Here is a 19,642-nt window from a genome sequence, read left to right on the forward strand (position 1 = left end):
TTATCATTTACCCAGGGGGATGACTTGGTACTGTTACCACATATTATAGCAGCAACAACACAAATATAAATAGACCTTATAACGCCTGCTGTGTAAAGGCAATATAAGGTAGAGTTCAGCATTGTGGCCAACTTAAAAGCTGTAGTGCTGACTCTATATTACTGCAATATATTTTAGAATACGCATAAAAATATTAAAACCCAAGCATTGTATCGTTGGTGAAACTAAAGGAAAGTGAATTACTGAAGGTCAAAACCATTATTCACCATCAACCCCATTATCACAGAAGATCAATAACAGTAGTTTCCAAAAACTATTTATTTAACCATTTCAAGTCAAGAGTTAAATATGAATCCTTTTTTTGCACAATATTAAACAAAAGGAGTGTTTTAAACACCGAAGTCCTGATGTCACATGAGTCGAGCCCTACTTTGCTTGTTTGAGTAAAGTCACTAGCAGTGAAGTTGTAACAGATGCATTCTTCACAGTAAAAGGGAGTCTACAGATGCCTTAACCATTTCGAGCCAACAGGAAATTAACACACAATTTAACAAAGAGTGCATCCGGGAGAGATACGTTTTCCTTCCCTACAATTTCTGGATCAGAATAGATGAAGCTCCACCGCCTCCATTGCAGATGCCTGCCAGACCGTACTGGCCTGACTTCAGGCTGTGCACCATGTGACCCACAATTCTTGCTCCAGACATCCTGACAGGAGAAGAGAAATAAAGTGAAAGTTGTAATACACAGCATTTTTCTACAAAAATTGCTATTTTGGTGCCCTGACCCATCCAAACGATGACTGAATTGCGATTCTCTTTAGGTCTGTTCTAAAATGCTGTTGATGACATATTTTCTGGGAAAGTGTACAGAGAGGTGCACTTGTGAGTTGAGTCTACAATGCCTGTAGTTTTGAAGGGAACACAAATAATGCTCTCTACAAAGCGCTCCTCCTGTCCTCTGTGACACAGAAGATGCCTGCCAAGTGGTTGCTATTCCACTGGTGAAGGAGATGAGAAAAGCTGCCTTTAAGAGGCCCTTTCAGAATTTGTGTCTGACATGTTACCCACTGCAACATGAACGAGCAAAGTCAAGGAAAATTGCAGCACCTAGTGGCCAACTTAAAACTGTACTGTGATTGTATTATGTCCTTCATGATTAGGGCCACTTCCTCAGTAGCACTAGTTTTTGATGATCAAGTAGCAAATACCCTGTCAGATATGACCTCCACTCATTACTTCACTGTCTAGTACTTTTTTTCCCCCCACTGGGAGAAAGTAGGCTGAAGGTCATGCTGAGAGGCAAAGAGAAGTATAATGGTTTCCTGTTACATATAGGAAACTGATAAACCGGTCCTATGAATACAACCAGTGGACCATTTTCATGATTTGTTTAAAGTACAAACAACTACTAGGTTCAGCAGTGATCAGCAGTTACATATCTGCTAACCATGTCAATTTTTTTTAGGTCATTTGAAGTCCATAGGATACTTTTATGGATAATTTGTCTAACTGCTTTGTCAGTTACAGCTCATTCTTTCGTCTCGTAATCAGATTCAAAAATGGCAAAACAAATGCATTTCTACATCACAGGGCAAAAGAGGAGGAAGGAGATAAACGGTGGCTATATTAAATAAAAACTGGTCACATCAGTTCCTCATCTGAGCTCATTTTTTTCCTGGGAAAAACTGAGTGGCAGTATTCTTTTCTCTTTAGACCAGTGGCCTGTACTACGAATCGAGTTCAACCTACTCAGAGTTAACTCGGGGGTTATCAGGCAAACTCAGGGTTGATAAACTCTGACCGCCTACACTGGAGTTAAATGGTACTACGACGGTGGATAAGATGTTAGCGGAGTCCGCGTTAACTTAATTGGAGTTGGTGCGCGTTGGAGTGTTCCTAAATCTAATACCGTGGTGGCCGACAAAGCAAGGGAGGCTTGTTGGCTTTGCATGGAGTAAATTTGTAATTATCTTCACAGTGTTCTTATTGTAGGCCAATTCTTATTTTATGGACTCTTCATTTAGACTATGTGTAATATCATTAAGATGTAAAGATACAATGGCCCTTATATGCAATCCGAGACAGAATTTAATTTCCAAGATTAGGTAATCTACAAGTAAAAAAACTCTTCTGACATTATAACAACACATTTATGAGAGAAACTTAACTTTGCAAGCCTGCTACATCACCATCACTCACTCACACTCACACACACACACACACACACACACACACACACACACACACAGGAAAGTTATATTAAACTTTGCAATCAGATTTAGCAGTGAGGAAATACTTGTGAGTTTAGCCCACAATCACTATCATGCACCTTAAGAGATTTTTGCCTTGGATTGTGTGTTAATTAATTAAGATCTCCACTCTAAAATCACAGAGGCTGCAGGGCTCACTGTCTGAACGTAGCCTAATGCTGTTGTGTTAAGAATAACGTAATTTCAGCTGAAACCGCAGTGAAACAAGTCAGGATGAAATCTTAACATATTTTATCAAGTGGTGTGTAACAAATTGCCATGGCAACAGACCTTGGGTAACACCTATCCACCTTTCGTAGTACGGGTTAACCCAAGACGTTACACTCGACGTCATGAAGTTACTCCTGAAGTTACCTGGATGAGCCAGTTACCTCGCTTCGTAGTACAGGCCCCAGATCTCTTCCTAAAGAATGATGAGAGTTTGTTCCAGAGTCCCTGTCAGCTGCTTACCCGATGGGGTGTCCCAGTGAAACAGCTCCCCCGTTGATGTTGACTTTTGCAGGGTCAATGTCTAACATCTTGATGTTGGCCAGCACGACCACGCTGAAGGCCTCATTAATCTCCCACATGGCAATATCCTCCTTCTTCAGCCCCGCTGCATCCAGAACCTGACAGACACACACGTGATTGAGGATAGAGTACATATTTTTATCATTTTGGTAAACAGATTTTAATTTTATAATTCTTTTGGACTTTAACTTTAAAGAATAATAAAAGATATGCCACTGTTTACACCAGATTTACATTACTTATACATGGATTATGGAATTATGTTTGTTTGATTTTATACATGTTTTACCACATACACACAAACCTCTTTATAAAAGTAGAAGAGAAGTGGAAACGATATAAAACAAATATTTTAACACTTCCTGGTTGAATTGTTTACTTTTGGAAAGTCCTTTGTGTTCAATGATTAGCAAGTGCTTTCATTATGAATTATATTTTAACCACTGCTACCTGAAGCCCAATAACTGAATAGCCTACCACAGTTAGCAGCCAGCAGTGACTAATATTTACCTTTGGACCTATCAACTTCAGCAGATAAATACTGCACCTCTTTATGAGGGCTGTAAAAAAATAAAGTGATTTAGTAACCACAGATGTTACTGTCATTTTGCCAGATACATATTTAAAATCAATTTGTCAGTGTAAGTATCGGATTGGGCTCAGTATTGGCAGATCCCCATTATGAAAAGACTTGGACCTTGATCTGGGCCAAAAAAAATGTGATCGATACTATTAACTACATGCTCACCTTTGGTACAGCATATGCAGGAGCAATGGGGAAATCAATGGGTGCAACCGCAGCATCAGCAAACGCTATGTGAAAGAACACAATCCTGTTTCAATCAAGCTTTACCTTACACTGTCCAATACTCAGACATTTCAGTCTGACAACAAAAAGCTGTGATTGTAAAATGTTCTGTGAGCGTAGAATAGTCTACTAAAATAAGTTTGTTTAATCTTTTCTATTTTAACCTGATAATGGCTTTTACATTGCACGTGTTCTTTATGACAAAAAAATAAAAATAAAAAAATAGAGTGCAGATGTACGTTTTCTAGGTACTCTACATCGCCCCTGCAGCACAGATGTCACAAACTGTTAACCACTCCATTTCCCCACTCACAATATCTCTTACTAAAAGGCAGGAAAAGGGTTTTTAAAATATATAACTGCAAATATAACATGAAATGTGCTTATCTTTGACCTGTTAAAACCTATTATTGCGTGGCATTATACCCCATTTGCCCACCATATAGCCCTTGATGACAGACAGGAAGTCTCACGCCTATTAGGGAATTATTACTATACATTCAGTAGTGAACAGTAGAAAGTCCCCTATTGTGCAATTGCATTTGCGTGTGGAAATCTTACAGACTATCCTGGCCAATGGAGTGACGTTCAGTCTCTTTGCAGCATCTGCGGTCATTAAAACGAGAGCAGCGGCTCCGTCGTTCAGTGTGCTGGCATTGGCTGCTGTCACCGTGCCTAAAAAGCAAGTGACCAATCAGAACAAGATGTACATTAAAACACAAAGGTTCTTAGAGCAACCATTCTGATACTATTATTACTTTGTCCACAACAAATGGTGTTACGGTTGAGAAAAATCTGTCAAAATGTACACAAGTTTACATATTAAAGTTTATGAGCAACAGAATAGTATGACTTGAATAACAAGCCTAGGATTTTTGGTAATTCCAGGATGGAAGGTAAATAAGTGGCAGAAAAATGCAAAATGAGTAACTTATATGCACTGTATCTGAGAGAAGCAGGAAATCTGATTTTCTTCCATTTCTTTGAAACACAACATCACAAGGTACGAAACCTAGGCGCTATAGCCAAAAATGTTACCAGGATAAAAATATTTCACATCATTCGATATTGATAATTATCAGGATAAATGTCAAATCGTTATTTCATTCAGGTTTAAAGGCTGATTTTTGCTCCTGATTGAAGGTTGAAGAAACCAGATAGTTATTTGTGGTTTTAAACTTTTCTTTATAGTCAGAACAAACACTTGATGCCAAACAGTGGATCACTTCACAAATCTGAGCTAGAACATTCAAAACTATTATGACAAAATATTTTTTTCAAGAAATATGAGTAAAATTAAAATCTTTTTCACACTCTTTTCCTCAACAAATCTCTTAATAGTAAAAAATAAGTGCTAATTCATCTGTGATTCAAATAAATTATATTGAACATTTGTTATATTGTTAGAGCAAAATTATATCACGATAATCATCATTATTGCGTTATTGGCCAGCCCTAGTATGAAGTGCAACTCTTATCTGTGCAAATCTATTTAGTCAGCCTTCATGTTATTCCCCAGCTCAGATGATGAATGACTGACTGAAGGTAATGACAACTGCATCATTACCATTCTCTTTCTGGAACACTGCCTTCAGTTTGGGAACCTTGCTGAAGTCGACCCGCCTCCACTCCTCATCCTCAGACACCACCACATCAGGTTTGCCTACGAAAATCACATCAACATCAGATATGCTGTGCTATAGAAAGAAAATGACCAGTGTAACTGGCCCTAGACCGACTTGTTGTACCTCTCTGGGGAATGCTAACTGGTACAATCTCCTTGGCCAGCATGCCAGACTTATATGCTGCTTTGCTGCGGCTGTATGAGCTGATGGCGTAGGCGTCCTGCTCCTCTCTGGTGATGTTGCAGTTCTTGGCTGTGTTTTCTGCACAGTTGCCCTGTTAAAGACAGCAAGGCAAAAGCAACAGAAGAGAGATCAAATATGAAACTGATGAAATAACACGTTCACTTTAAGTGATGAAAAAATTACACAAGAAGCAGGAGTTTGTGGTAGCTATAGTTAATATATCAGAACAAACATTATTGTATTTCAAAAATACACGGTAAATCAATATTTACCTTTAAACTGTAATCCTGAAAAGATTTAATGTCAAAAGATTTTCAACAAGGTCATATTTAACAGTAGGTTGGTGGTTACCATGTGGAATTTGTTGTAGACATCAGTGAGTCCATCCTTGACAATGAGGTCTTCCATTGCCACTCCCCCGTAGGCTGGGGTCACTCTGGACATCACATAAGGTACGTTGGACATGCTCTCCATGCCTCCTGCCACCATCACATCCTAAAAGCACACAGACTTCTATGCACATATCTTTTGTGACAACTACACTCTATTGTTTGACTTGCAGTTATCCTCTATCCATGTTATGTCTAAACTGTAGTTTAGATGTGTATAAATTCATTAGGTCACTTTTACGGTAACTTATTGTGGATTTGGTAATTACAATCATTCTGTCATATAACTGAAAGAAGCGTAGTTTCAGTCTTGAGGCCAAGTCTATGGTGACCATACTGTCATCAGGTGTCAATTATCTTGTCAGGAATCAGATTTGTGTTTTTATATGTACAGTAAATATTCCTCTGCCACTGTAATTGCAAGCAGAAGAGAGACAGTGTACGTAATGCTAATACTCATGCTACCTGGTGTCCACACATTAGACTTTGAGCTGCCATCATGATGGACTTCATCCCAGAAGCACACACTTTGTTGATGGTTGTTGCTGGAGTGCTGAGGGTCAAGCCTGAAGATACAACAGAGACATTTGCAAAAATCAATAAACAAAAAAAAAAAGCTATCCTGACCACCCCTGTTTTTTTGGTGTTAGCCTGGCGCAGCAAAGCAAATATTTTATACTATAATAATATGTCACAGCAATGTGTTGTGTGTGATACAACAGAACTGGCAATCGTAGCTATGATGTTTCTAATATGTTTTCACATCAGTTAAAATTCCTGTAACGTTTATATCAATAGAGGCCTCTGATTGCTTCTGCCACAGTGTAGCTGCAAGCTTTTGGTTTTCATATTTTGTATCCTCGGTAATGCATGTATGATATGCGGCTTTTACATTACGAATGTTTACAGAAACAGGACCAATTAGCTACTCACAGTCACCTTTAAAAATGGGGAAGAGATGACTATCCTGCTTTTAGTACCTGTGTCAATTATTTCAGATTTGTCAAGACAGCACATGTGTAGCTTCTTTCTGGACATCAGTATTTTAGTGCAATGCCAATGAGGGTGAAAATATATCAGTGTGGTCATACCTGCTCCAAGCAACGCTTGTCTTGTGGGGGCTTGTCCTTCTCCTGCCTGAAGCACATTGCCCATATAAACCTCCTTAACCTCTTCAGGAGCGATTCCTAAACACAAGAAACATTAAGCCAACTTGCTAAATATACACAGCTGTCTTTTCTTTGATGCAGAAATTCACCCACTCATGTGAAACTGAGAAAACTGATCATCTGTTACATCTGGTGTATTAGCCTAGCCATGGCTGCACAGTGCCCGCTGAGGATTGTGATCAGCTGGTGTTACATTTGGACCCAAATACCTGCTTTGTCTATGGCTCCCTTAATGGCAATGGACCCCAGTTTGGTGGCTGGTACTGCTGCCAGGCTGCCTCTGAATGAGCCCATTGGAGTGCGGACTGCACTGACAATGACGACTTCCTGAAACCAGGCATTTAAAGTCTGCATTATAGCTTGCAATCCAAACACTTCACTGAGATGAGAATTTGAAATTTCAGGTGCTGAACTTACATTGAGCGAAGGCCGAGATGTGTAGGTTCTTGAGAGGTACTTGTGAGCCTACAATGGCAGGATAATGATGTGAGTAATTCATCTTCCATACACGAGAGAGTCCCTGTTCCTATCTTATCTTTCCAGTCAAGTCTGCAGTTCGACCTGAAGCAACCTGATACACTTTTCGCCAAATAAACCTTCATTCAAGCTAGAGAAGCATGAGAAATACAATAGTGTTAGTTATGCTAACAATAAAGACAGACACAGGCAGGGGACATAAGCTAACGTTACTTAATGACAAACCATGGGCTAAAATTGCTATTTAAGCTAGCGTTAGATATTGTCAGTCAAACTGGCACCGGTTTTTATATTTTCATTTAAGCTGGACTGTTGTTGCTGTATTTGTTAGCTTTGTATCTAGACTGTTGTTGCTGTAAGTTAATTGTTAGCGCCTTATCTACTTTGCTCAGAATCTGACCTTGCTCTTAACTTGAGAAAAACGTAACGTTAGCGACTGATGTGAGATAGCTTCACTGAAGCACCCGAGCCCCCTGGAGCATTTACCAGGTGTTTTCAGGCTGTTGCATTACTTCAATCAAGGACGCTCAGCTGACACAAAAAGGTTTACGTTAACTGTGCTGCTCCAGGTTTACCAGGGCCTTGTGTTTACACTCACAGACAGTCAGCCAGACTGTTTCTACAGCTAACGTTAGCACTCCTATGCAATATAACAATATAACAGACAAACCCAAACAAATCGTTTTACACACGCTCACTTACCAGGCGTTTACACATGTGAGCGCGCATGGTTAAAAGTCCACTGGATGACATTTTTGACTGGGAAAGGATCCACTTCACCTTCAGCCCACATACACATGCAGCGCTGATATAAAAACATTAGCCAATCACAGTAAGAGGTGTGTTCTCCTGACGTCATCGTTGGCTGAGCATTATGGTTGTTGTAGTTTTAGCAATGAAATCACAGTTTGCGTTAGTTTCCATGAATTCCACAAGATAAGTATCTTAAAAATAAGTTCATTTTAATATAAATAACTTTGCGCTAACACATATGAAAACTACATTTAAAGATATATGTTTTGATTTTGAACAGAATATAAATTATATGTTAAACTGAAACTGGACAAGACTGGAATGGTGTGCCCAGTACTGAAAGCCTTCAAGTGGATCATTCAGGCTCAGCCTGATTTGGGGTGTTTTGCTTCGGTCACAGTTGCTGTTGCAGTGAAAAAACAAATCTTCACCCGCTGGTTGCTCAGCTGTGCACACTATTCATTATTTGTCTACCGTGTGACCTCTGAGGCGCTCAGATGATATCAGAGTGAAAAGTCATGTCTTTTCTTGTATTTATTCTGTCTATTGATTGTGTAGTGTGTTTTTATATATGGGGTGGCTGTGGCTCAGGAGGTAGAGCGGTTTGGCCGTTAATCGGAAGGTCGGCGGTTCTATCTCGGCTCCCCCAGGTGTTAAGTGTTTTGTGTGGACCCCAGGAAGATGGGAAACCTAATAAATCAAATCAAATCTCCTAGTCAACTCACCTGGTTTCAAACACACACCAAAGTTGCCAGATTTCCCATATTCTAGTGCATCCTAATTCACACTCAGGCATAATGAAGAAGCACAATTCATTCATGATTTATTTATTTTTTTACTTTTGAAGTTTATTTAAAACATGTTTGATTCATGCATTTCCAAGATAAACATTGACTGCATAACAAGAAGCTGTTGCCTGCACAATTATTAGCTATTTTGTTATGTATTTCTTTTTTCAAATATTGTATTTCTATGCAGATTTCTACAGGAAAGCCTGCTTAAGCTCAGGATTAGTGAAGTATACCATAGCTATTATTTTGTGCTCAGGAGTTGTGTGTATGTGTGTGTGCAATCCATCCACTCATAGTTTAACAGAGTGCGCAGCGCTCTCCTTCGCTGGTAGTGGTACTCCGTTTGTCGGGATCCATTTGAAAAGTACAGGAAACCTAAAAAGGGGGATGCATCATTGGTATCACCAAACAGGAAATAATTCTATTCAATTCATAGTGCCAATTCATGACAGAAGTTATATCATTGCACTTTTGTTGCACACTGCTACCTACCTTTGTTCTCAAAGGCAGCATCCACTCTGTTGCCAATCCCTCTGAGCTCTGTGTGAATCAATTTTGGGTACCCAGCATCCATTCTGCCACTCCTGTCATTGTAGCTATATGAGTAATATGGAGAGGTGTTCATCAACATCTGGTGTCTATATATATCTGGTTTCAGCCTAGATGTTTATAGCCAGCGACATTACTCACCTCCAGTATTGGTTCCCCGCAAAGAGGAGGGTTCTGCTTGTGAATGACACATGGACAGCAGCATCTACCTTGGTGACAGATGTGGGGAAGCCAAAATCTCTGAGAGGTTTGGGATAACCAGGTAGGACAGTGTTTCCTCTGATCCTCCAGTAACGATTCCCTGTGACGTGAAAAGGTAGAATTATGTTCCTAATTGGTTACCGCATTTATTTAATGTATTTTGTAATTTTTAAATAACAAAAAAGCCTTTTGTGGATTTTTGAATGAGCTTATTTTGTACCTTCAAAGAAAATGACAGTACTGCTTTTTCCATACTCATAGGCAGCATCAACTTTGCTGATTCCAGGCCAGACAGACTGAATTTTCATCATAATGATGCCGTCCCAGGAGCTGCTCCTCTTCCAGAAATGCCTGTCAAAAAACAAAACACAAACTTCAATGATAAACTGGCACTGACAGAAAAAAAAATCTTACTGAAAGCATTTAACTTTCAAAATAACTATTAGCTAGCTCTTGATTGTTGTCTCTCCTGTACACCTGTTGTAACTTTCATTTGCACCAAAACAAGAGACACTGATTCACAATCGCTTATGCTTACTAGCTGGACAGACTGATGGCCCTAAAGTTTAACTAACATGATGTTATACTGTGATGAGAAAGTGTTTTTTTTACCAGTGTACAGTGTAAGAAGAAGCTGACGTTACTGGGTGTTGCTATATGTAATAATATTGTCAGCTAGTTTAAAGCTCAAACAAACTCGGCATGAGAAGTAAAGGAGGTTTGGAATGACAAAAGTGACTAGTAAACTGTCACGTACACTCATTAGGCAGACAGGATAGAAAACACTCTATGGACTGCAAAGAAAAATAGACATCTCCCGTTCAGTTGTCACTTTTTTTTGGAAAAGCTATTTAATGGAAGTAGCATGTTTTTGTGAAACTTAAATGACTAAATCAAAAATATGTGTATAAATGTCTCACCCATCTTTGAAGAAGTAAAGATTGCTCTGAATGGAGGTTGCAGCATCAAAAATCAGGTCCCTGCTGCACCTGTCTGGAGGAGGTTTAGATGTGGGTTCAGGATCTGGCTCAGGTCTAGGTTGTGGTTTTGGCACAGGTTTTATGGTAGGCTGTGGATTTGGGTCAGGTTTAGTTGTCGGTTGACCTAATGTTGCTCTGACTCCTTTGAGAGAGAAAAGACAAAGAAAGGGCGCTGGTAAAGCTCTTTAATTAAGGATATTCTGTCAGTGCCTTCATGAAAAATGCTCTTTTTCTGAAATGTTATACCCCATAAGTTGTAATGAATTGGTAGAGCTCTCACCGTAGATGGCCTGAACTCCTTGCCTGTCATCATTTGGTAGCTCGTACCCCACTGTGTTCACATACTGGTAGGTGGGATACATCAGGGCTGTCGGAACCTGAGAGTGGGCCAATCCTAGTGCATGGCCCAACTCATGGGCTGCCACCAAGAACAGGTTGGTTCCTGCAGATACACACTGATAAAATTACTGTGGCCCCGTAATCAGCTGTAACATTATATCAACTCAATAACAATGTTTCTTTAATGTCAGCACCTGCTGAGGTTAGAGTCCAGTTTTCGTCTTCGTCAAAATGGGTGTCACCTCCGGTTCCTTCTCCAGGGGAGAATGCATGGGCCAAGACCCCACCCTTCCCATCGAATGGAGCAAAATCTCCATGGTCTGGTTTTGAGAGGAGAACAATAAAGTTAACACTAGATCAAACATTTTCTCAAAGCCACTAAAGGCACTGCATTACCTCGAGCCTTGAATGTGATCATAATGTCAGCCGTGCCGCTGTAGATCTGCTTGAAATCCAGAGGAATGACGTCACTGTAGAGTTTCAGAGCTTTGGCCATGATCGCATCCACATCACTTTGACTCAAGTCTGGTGTGTATTCGGTTATCCTATGGCAATGGCGAGAGTGAAAATGGTTTATAAAGTCTCTCAACAGGAGCTCATTGTGCTTTATGTTTGGATGAACTGCTTGCAGAGACTTGTTGGTCTTTGTTCTGATATGGAGGTCTTGTGTAGTACCTGTATGTGATCACAGACTTGTCCCACTTTGGTCGACCGTCAAAGTGGCCATATCTGGTCACATCTGTGAAACCACAGCGGGGACGAGCCATCACGTCCTGGGTGTTGGAGTCCAACTGCCCTGTCACCTCCAGGCCAAAGAAACCCTGCATTTTTCTGAGAGTGTCTTCAAAGGAGTCTAGAGAGCTGCGCCAGACACTGCCTGGGGCACTGACACCCACATCAGAGAAAAACTGAGACAGATAGTCCTGGATAAAGAAAACAGGCGAGAACAATTCTAATAAACAGATAAAACTCTATACATGTGTAATTTGACTGATTAGTAATTTTGAAATTTAAATGCAGAAGTTAAAGAACAGATAAATAGAGAAGATTAAAGAATAAAGAAGGTTTTAAAATTGTCATTTTTTGTTATAATCCTCAAGATTTCCATTAAATCAAATAGAATTTTTGTAATTAAGTCGTTTTCATTATTAGTTACACCATTCCTACACTGGACTGGAGAACAGAACACTGCATGAATGTTATCTAACATTACTGTTTGCCAATTTATCTGATTAATATCAGCCACACAGTTTATTGTTCACTCTCCCACAAAATGACTACAGAGGTAGGCATTGGTAGGAAATTAATATTTCTCTTATCAGGAAGAACATTTTTCCTTTTCATATCACAACATTTAAAAAGGGTGGAACTTTTAATATATAAATTAACACCAAAATTGTGCAATATTTGAGAACACCTCATGTTTACCTGGGCTTTAGACTGCTCTTCTTGGCTGGGTGAAGTAGTGGGCACAGCTCCACAGTGTGCAAGAATCACAACTATCATCCCAGTTTTAACAGCCAGTGCACCTTCCATGATTCCTTTTTTCTACTGCAGAGAAGAAGGAATAACTCCGGGTAGCCTAGTTATTCTTCCTGTCAGGCTCTGCTGATATGTAGAGTTGTAATGCACTAGTTGGGTATTTCCTGAAACAGTCCATTTCAATGTTTTGGTTGCTAGATAAAGAGCAGAGAATGATGCATGATGGGGCAATAAAACATTCCTGCAAGTGTCTGAACAGGTCCATTTAGAAAAACAGGAGATATATAATAGTTGTAGTGATGAGAGAGAAAGTCGGGGGGTGGAAGAGTAAGATGTGGTAAACGGTTGGAATAGCTTGGGCCTGCATGAACATGATGTGGATCAGAACATGAACTGTAGGAACATATTGTTTTGTTTCAGAAAAGCGTTTACACAGGCCCTTCGAGTTGTTGGTGATTTAACAGTATTGTTTCTCACTGTTACGTATTGCGATTCTTTCTATTTGATTTAACTTGTTAAATTCCATGAGGAACATACTTAATGCAAATTCGGGGAGCAAAGCTTTATGTGCTGGAACCGTTTTTATAATATGTGGGGCAAATATCAGACAGCAGCACTGATAATTATCTGGACACACTTAGGCCCTCTATAAGCTCACATTCTTCTAAATGGTTGAATTTGTCACTATAACCAAATGGCAACAGACATAGACACCAACAGCATCTCACAGGCTCAGAACCGCGCTCTGATTATCAGCTTTCATTGTGTTGCTTCTCAAAAGTGAGTGTATTTCTACAGCCTCCTTAATGTCCACTTGGTATGTGATATAATGAATCAGTGGATGTAGTGAGCAAAGAACACAAGAGAGGGAGCCATGTGAGCACAAAATGAAGCTAATACTGGTTGCAAACCCGGGCTGCCCGGCTGACATACCATACTCTTTAATTTGCGTTCTTGTTGTTGCTTCAGTCTGTGGCATCTCTTCCTTATCATCTTTTCTGCTGTTACATAAATTATGGCAATGTCACAAAATGAAATTTTACATTTGCAAGCAATTGTCACAGTAATTGAGAAATGAAGTGTCTTTTGGCTGAGAGGGTTGTTGTTGTTTGTTTTTCTGTTCTTTAGCTTACTTTTTTTTTCAAATGTAGTTGTATATTGGTTTTCACAATATTCTCCTGAGCCCTGTGGTACAGTTCTGATAATATATGTGGACAAACTTTACACTGTCCTTTAATTCAGAATCCTAACTATACAGTGTATTAATAAGTAAAATCAAAACATATCACAAAAGGTAAATTAATCTGCACCAGAAGTGACAGATAAAGAATAATCTTTCTCCAAAGTGTCAGTAATCAGCTGGAACACTTGTGCATCTGAAGGAAAACAGAAAAAAAAGGACACAATAAGATTCACTGAAAATAACGTAGGATTAAATTTTTTACCATTCTTTAAACAAACTTTATTTCAGTTGTCTGTACAGACAACCCGTTCTCACTCCCAAGTCGTCATATATGGATGTATGGTCAAGACACCTTGGCATCAGTTTGTAACGCACTTGGGAGCCCCTTAGCATCATTTTTTAACGCTGTAGGATATTTAACAGAAAGGTATGAGCAAGTAGGTGGTTGGGGTCGACCGGTGGGCCTGAAACCAGACTTTCAGCCAGGAGACTGGTGTTCGTAACCCGCGTGAAACAAAAATTTAAAATTGAAGTTACATAAGTGACATAATTTATGCAAGTTACTCAATTAACATTACTTGACTTCCGTAAGTCAAGTAATGTAAGTAATGTTATTTTAAGTCAAACCTAGTAGGTTTAGTTTTGGTGCCTAAACCTAACCAAATTTCCCAACATTAACAACATGCCGTTTCACAAATGTAACTAAAAGTCTAACTGGACGTTGCATATTATTATTGCTAAGTTGACCAGACATTGCATAGTTGATGCCGCTAACTTGAGTGCGTAGCCCTACACGTTGAAAAACGTTGCTAAAGGAGTACCCATGGCGTTAAAAAGCTTGACCAAGAGTGCATATGTGACAAGTTGGGAGTTTGAATGTTTGGTACTGACATATGCTCTATATAATTGCTAGCGCAAACTGCCAAATGCAATAGCACGTGCATAGGTTAACCTAGTTAGAACTCACAAATCCCTGAGTTGTCACCTATGAGCGCAGGATGAAGAACTGGGCGATGCATGATGAGGGGGGCGAGTGGAATAGCAGATGGGCTGGTGGAACCAGTCCAGATTAAGTGACAACTGAACGGGAGATGTCTTCTTTTCTTTGCAGTCCATAGAGTGTTTTCTATCCTGTCTGCCTAATGAGTGTACGTGACAGTTTACTAGTCACTTTTGTCATTCCAAACCTCCTTTACTTCTCATGCCGAGTTTGTTTGAGCTTTAAACTAGCTGACAATATTATTACATATAGCAACACCCAGTAACGTCAGCTTCTTCTTACACTGTACACTGCTAAAAAAAAAAACTTTCTCATCACAGTATAACATCATCAGTTAGTTACACTTTAGGGATATCAGTCTGTCCAGCTAGTAAGCATAAGCGATTGTGAATCAGTCTCTCTTGTTTTGGTGCAAATGAAAGTTACAACAGGTGCACAGGAGAGGCAACAATCAAGACAACCCCCCCAAAAGGGAATGGTTTTGCAGGTGGTGGTCATGGATTTTGCTCTCTCCTTTTCCTTCCTTCCTGACTGACTGTTCCCTAGTTTTGCGTTTTGGTAGTGTCCTTGTCACTACTGGTAGCGTGAGGCAGCACCATTTAGGCTGCACAGGTAGTCCAGCTCCTCCAGGATGGCACATCCATAAATCCCGTCGCAAGAAGGTCTGCTGCGTCTCCCAGCACAGTCTCTAGAGCATGAAGGAGATATCAGGAGACGGGCTGTTACACGAGGAGAGCTGGACAGGGCTGTAAGAAGGGCATCAAACCAGTAGCAGGACCAGTATCTGCTCCTTTGTACGAAAGAAAGGAGCAGAGGAGCACTGTCAAAATGACCTCCAGTGGGCTACTGGTGTGCATGTTTCTGACCAAACATGAGGGTGGCATGAGGACCCATCCTTTAGTGATATCTGTGCCCACCACCGAGCACTTTGATTGGCATTCGCCAGAGAACACCTGGAATTGGCAGGTCCGCCATTGATGCCCTGTTCTCTTCACAGATGAGAGCAGGGTCACACTGAGCACATGTGACAGACGTGAAGGAGTCTGGAGACGTTTTGGTGAACGTTATGCTGCCTGCAACATCATCCAGCATGACCGGTTTGACAACGGTCATTGATGGTGTGGTCTTGATGCCATTGACCAACCCTCATGTTCCTTACACCTGAATCCAATTGAGAATAAATTGAGGATGTTATGTATCGGTGCATCAGATGCATAGACTGTAGATGCCACCAAGTAGCACCACAGACTGTCCAGGAGCTCACTGATGCCTCAGACTGGATAGGAGTGCATACTGGCACATGAATCCAGCCCTCAATCGGTTGGTGATTTTGGTTTCCATTGACTGTTTACAATGTACAGTAAAGATTCTGAATTTTAAACTATTTTGTTCATTGAGATCTGATGTGTGATTTAAGTGTTCCCTTAATTCTTTTAAACAGTTATACTCAAATTCATCCTCAGCAATGCACAAATGCTAAATATTGATATTTTCTGTATATCAATTTGCATATGTCATATATAGTTAAGGGAACTACAAACTGCATCTCATTTTACAATCGTTTTGTAATGTGACAAAAATTTTTACCTGTGACGTCACTCTACGCAGTCGCCTTGTCGGCGGGATGCCCCTCGACCTTTCAGAATGGCTGACAAGTTGGTAACAACCAATGCAATTAACAAAATGTCAAGATGGACAACTTGATGGCCTCTGGGGTTATTTTGTGAGTTAACCACAATTTGTAGCACAATGACTAATATTTCTTTATCCGCCGTAAACAGTAAACAGTAAACAGTAAATAACAGGAAACAATAAACACTTTAAAACTTTAAAAAAGGTTGTTACAGAAAATTACAGGAATTTTTTTCTTACCCGATCGCGCCTACTTTATTGCAGGATATGAGTTCACCCTATTAGACTAGGTGACCAACCAGATCCTGTAATACTATTCCTCTGTGTCCATGTTCCAGTCTTTTGTTGTATTTTGACACCCCACAACTCAAATTCACACCAAATAAGATTTTGACATGGCTTCAGCACCTCTATTCACCTTCTGTCTGAGCATGCCATTTTAGAAAAGGGGCACACTTTGGGAAACCTGATTACTGTACAAAATCACAACTTTATAACTTTATTCACTGGTTGTGGTGAAAGTGGATCATACTTTATAGAGAAAATATGTTCTGTATTTCCCTCTAATGTCCTCCTCCAACTTTCCATGATTTGATGATGGACATTGCTTTATTTGTTGTTAGCTGTCAGCTAGCCCCTAGCTAATTAGCTGAGTTAGCCCTGCAGCTAGCCATCCTATTAAAAAGAAATTAAATAAAGAAATGCTCAATAAAGAAATAAACATCCTATTAAATGTACCAAAAATACATTAAAAAAATAAAAGTAGGCATAAATTATATTATACAATGAGACTTAAGTTGATCTCTTTTGAGTTGCTTCTTTATTTATTCACCTTTGTATTAATTACAGGTCTTGGTAAAGATGTGGTTGATCGTGGTCCACTGCTCTTTAATCAAAAAAACCTTACAATGACTGTATTTCTGTCATAGGTTATGGAGGGCCATGTTTGCCGAAAGCGAAAATTAATACAGAAATTTAAAAAATGCTCAATAAAGAGGTGATTTACAGATGTTGTTAGCTGTCCTTTATTAGCTGAGTCAGCCCCGGGGTGCAAAGAGTCAAACCCGGAAAGAACCACCGTCGTCAAAATTGGCCTCTGTCGGTTTCGGAGGCTGTGTTAGGTCCCGGGCCGGCCGCAGTGTTTATTCACTGAGAGCTCAATAAGTCGGCAAAGTCTACATGACAGGGTGGGGGGGCGTAATGCACATTCAGCGCTATTGGCTACTGTAAACGCAAAACCAATATCTGCAACAAGTCCCTCCCTGTCTTTGTGTTTTTAAATATGCTGAAGCAAACAGCCCATTTTTTCATGGGAAGAACAAAATGAATCAGTTCTTTGCTGTTTAAATGATTCATTAGGCTATATAATAAAGTAGTGTTATTTTTCTCTTTTAAACCAATAACAAAATAGTCTTAAAAACCAACAGGAAAATTAATTGTGATAAGATCGTGAATCGTGATCCTGCCTGAAATAAATCGTGATATTTGGGATTTGGCTATTAAATTAGGTTTTTACGGTATCTCTTTTAAATTGCTAATCCCAGTCCAATCCCAGCTGTCACTGGGCAAAAGGCAGGGTACACCCTGGACAGGCCTCCAATCCATCGTAGGGCGACACAGACAAACAACCAGTCAAACTCCACACAGATAACCCTTCTTGCTGTGAGGCCACAGCGCTATCCACCAGACCACCATGCCACCCCATGTATATATATATATTGTCCTTAACTTTCAACTTTATTTAGTTAATTTTAAAAGTATTTATTTATGTATATGTCTTAATATTTTTCCCCAAAGGTATTCATTTCTGTCTCCCCTTTTTACATTTCTGCCTCATTATGCAAACGAGTGGGGCTGTGTCTCAAGGGGTAAACTTCTCACCTATTGATTGAACAGTCATAAGGCATAGGTCAACTCTACATGCATACACATCAACAAACCTTGCTCCCCACAATGCAGAGATGGGTTCTTTCAGTGAGGTGATCTCAGTGAGCTGAGGCGTTTAGCAACTCTATTTAAAGACACCAGCCATGTCTTCCTTCTTTTTCGCGTGGATGTTTTGACTGACAGTGTTTTTAGTTAGCATGGACACAGAACTACAGCTAAATTTGGAGTGCACATGTATTCTAGCCTTTAGGGTAAATGCAGTGAAATGAGCAGGTTGTTGCTCTTCCTACTATCAGCTGCTCTGTTTTAAACAAAGGCTGAAAATTCAACTGTGGTGTGATATAGCAGCAGGGCTCTCAAGTCTCACGCGTTCGCCATGAGACACGTGCATTCCACACCTTGTATTTCTCACGCTGAGAAGTGAGTTAAGAGATAACGTCCTCAAAGTTATCCCGCTATAATCAATTAATGGACGATCATTTTTGTGCTGAGTTCATAGCTATCTTTATAGCCTACTAAATGCCAGAACCGTTACTCTGCTAAATAATGTAACACAATGTTAACAGCACACTTACAGTTTTGAGAAGATTTTGTAACTGTGTCTGTTATAAGACAAAATCAAAAAACAACATGCTAATCAGCTAGCGTTAGCTTATGTCAAGCACTCAGATTTGCAACTACATGCTGCAGGCAGACAGCGGCTGCAATGTAAGGTACTAAATATCTCAACTGAATGTCAAGCTAAGGAAATGATGAGCTAGTTGCCCATGGAATTAGATGCCACACAGAACATAATTACTTCAGAGGTTTTTGTAGCTCCAGGTTTATTTTTGACCATATGTGCAGGTCATTTGACAGAGTGGTATGCTACTCAGTCTTTCACATAACAAGCTCAAATGCTGAATTTTGTAACAGTCTCTAACAGCCAAAAATGTTAGGAGAAAGAAAAGGCAAAATAAAATAAAATACATAAAAATGTATTAAAAACACGGTAGAAATACAGCAGTGGGCTATGACTATCGACAGAAAACATAAAATAAATCATGTTAACAACCATAAACCCACTTACATCTGCATCAGTATATAAAATGTGCAACTATAAATGACACTTATACTTCGCCAAGTTCCACCAAACCCACGTGGAACTTCCCGGAGATCACACTTTCAGCGTCAATTACCTTCAGAGTTACAATTCATGTAAAACCTGCAACTTTTTTTTTAGATGACGAAACACGTAACAGGTGACATACATAACAGACACAACAGTACTTGGTTGTTGGTATTAAAGATGTTTAAAGGCAATTTGTGTATGGGTGTGTGTGTGTGTGTGTATCTTCAAGAGATAGAAAAAGGGGGGTGGTGTGGGGGAAAGTATAGAGATTAAAAGGGGGGGGGGGGGGGGGGGGGGGGAA

At 39.8% G+C, this 19,642-nt stretch overlaps 2 protein-coding genes across 2 annotated transcripts in view; both read right to left on the reverse strand.

Moving 5' to 3' along the window:
- Positions 1–300: 300 nt before the first annotated feature.
- acat1 (acetyl-CoA acetyltransferase 1) lies at positions 301–8,273 on the reverse strand. The gene is made up of 12 exons (XM_046040652.1): positions 8,136–8,273; positions 7,374–7,421; positions 7,166–7,283; positions 6,879–6,974; positions 6,253–6,353; positions 5,750–5,893; positions 5,339–5,489; positions 5,158–5,253; positions 4,152–4,265; positions 3,531–3,595; positions 2,723–2,880; positions 301–708 (listed from the first exon to the last, which is right to left on the reverse strand). Exons 1-12 carry the CDS (start codon positions 8,184–8,186, stop codon positions 588–590), a joined length of 1,263 nt encoding a protein of 420 aa, XP_045896608.1. The 5' UTR covers positions 8,187–8,273; the 3' UTR covers positions 301–587.
- Positions 8,274–9,094: 821 nt separating this feature from the next.
- LOC123963788 overlaps positions 9,095–19,642 on the reverse strand; it is a 63,192-nt gene continuing 52,644 nt past the window's right edge. The window contains 9 exon segments of the mRNA XM_046040833.1: positions 9,095–9,352; positions 9,470–9,573; positions 9,668–9,827; positions 9,948–10,078; positions 10,648–10,849; positions 10,988–11,149; positions 11,241–11,366; positions 11,443–11,591; positions 11,722–11,969. Coding sequence (XP_045896789.1) covers positions 9,219–9,352; positions 9,470–9,573; positions 9,668–9,827; positions 9,948–10,078; positions 10,648–10,849; positions 10,988–11,149; positions 11,241–11,366; positions 11,443–11,591; positions 11,722–11,969 — 1,416 coding nt within the window. The 3' untranslated portion in view covers positions 9,095–9,218.

This window comes from Micropterus dolomieu, linkage group LG23, assembly GCF_021292245.1.
Source record: "Micropterus dolomieu isolate WLL.071019.BEF.003 ecotype Adirondacks linkage group LG23, ASM2129224v1, whole genome shotgun sequence".
In the NCBI taxonomy this organism is placed as follows: domain Eukaryota; kingdom Metazoa; phylum Chordata; class Actinopteri; order Centrarchiformes; family Centrarchidae; genus Micropterus; species Micropterus dolomieu.

Excerpts from the sequence above, each read along its gene's own strand:
- acat1 (XM_046040652.1), bottom strand. The coding sequence starts at position 8,186 with ATGTCATCCAGTGGACTTTTAACCATGCGCGCTCACATGTGTAAACGC. Across the intron at positions 4,266-5,157 it reads AGTGTTCCAGAAAGAGAATG|GCACGGTGACAGCAGCCAAT; the intron begins GTAATGATGCAG and ends CTTGCTTTTTAG. Across the intron at positions 709-2,722 it reads TCACTGGGACACCCCATCGG|GATGTCTGGAGCAAGAATTG; the intron begins GTAAGCAGCTGA and ends TTCTCCTGTCAG.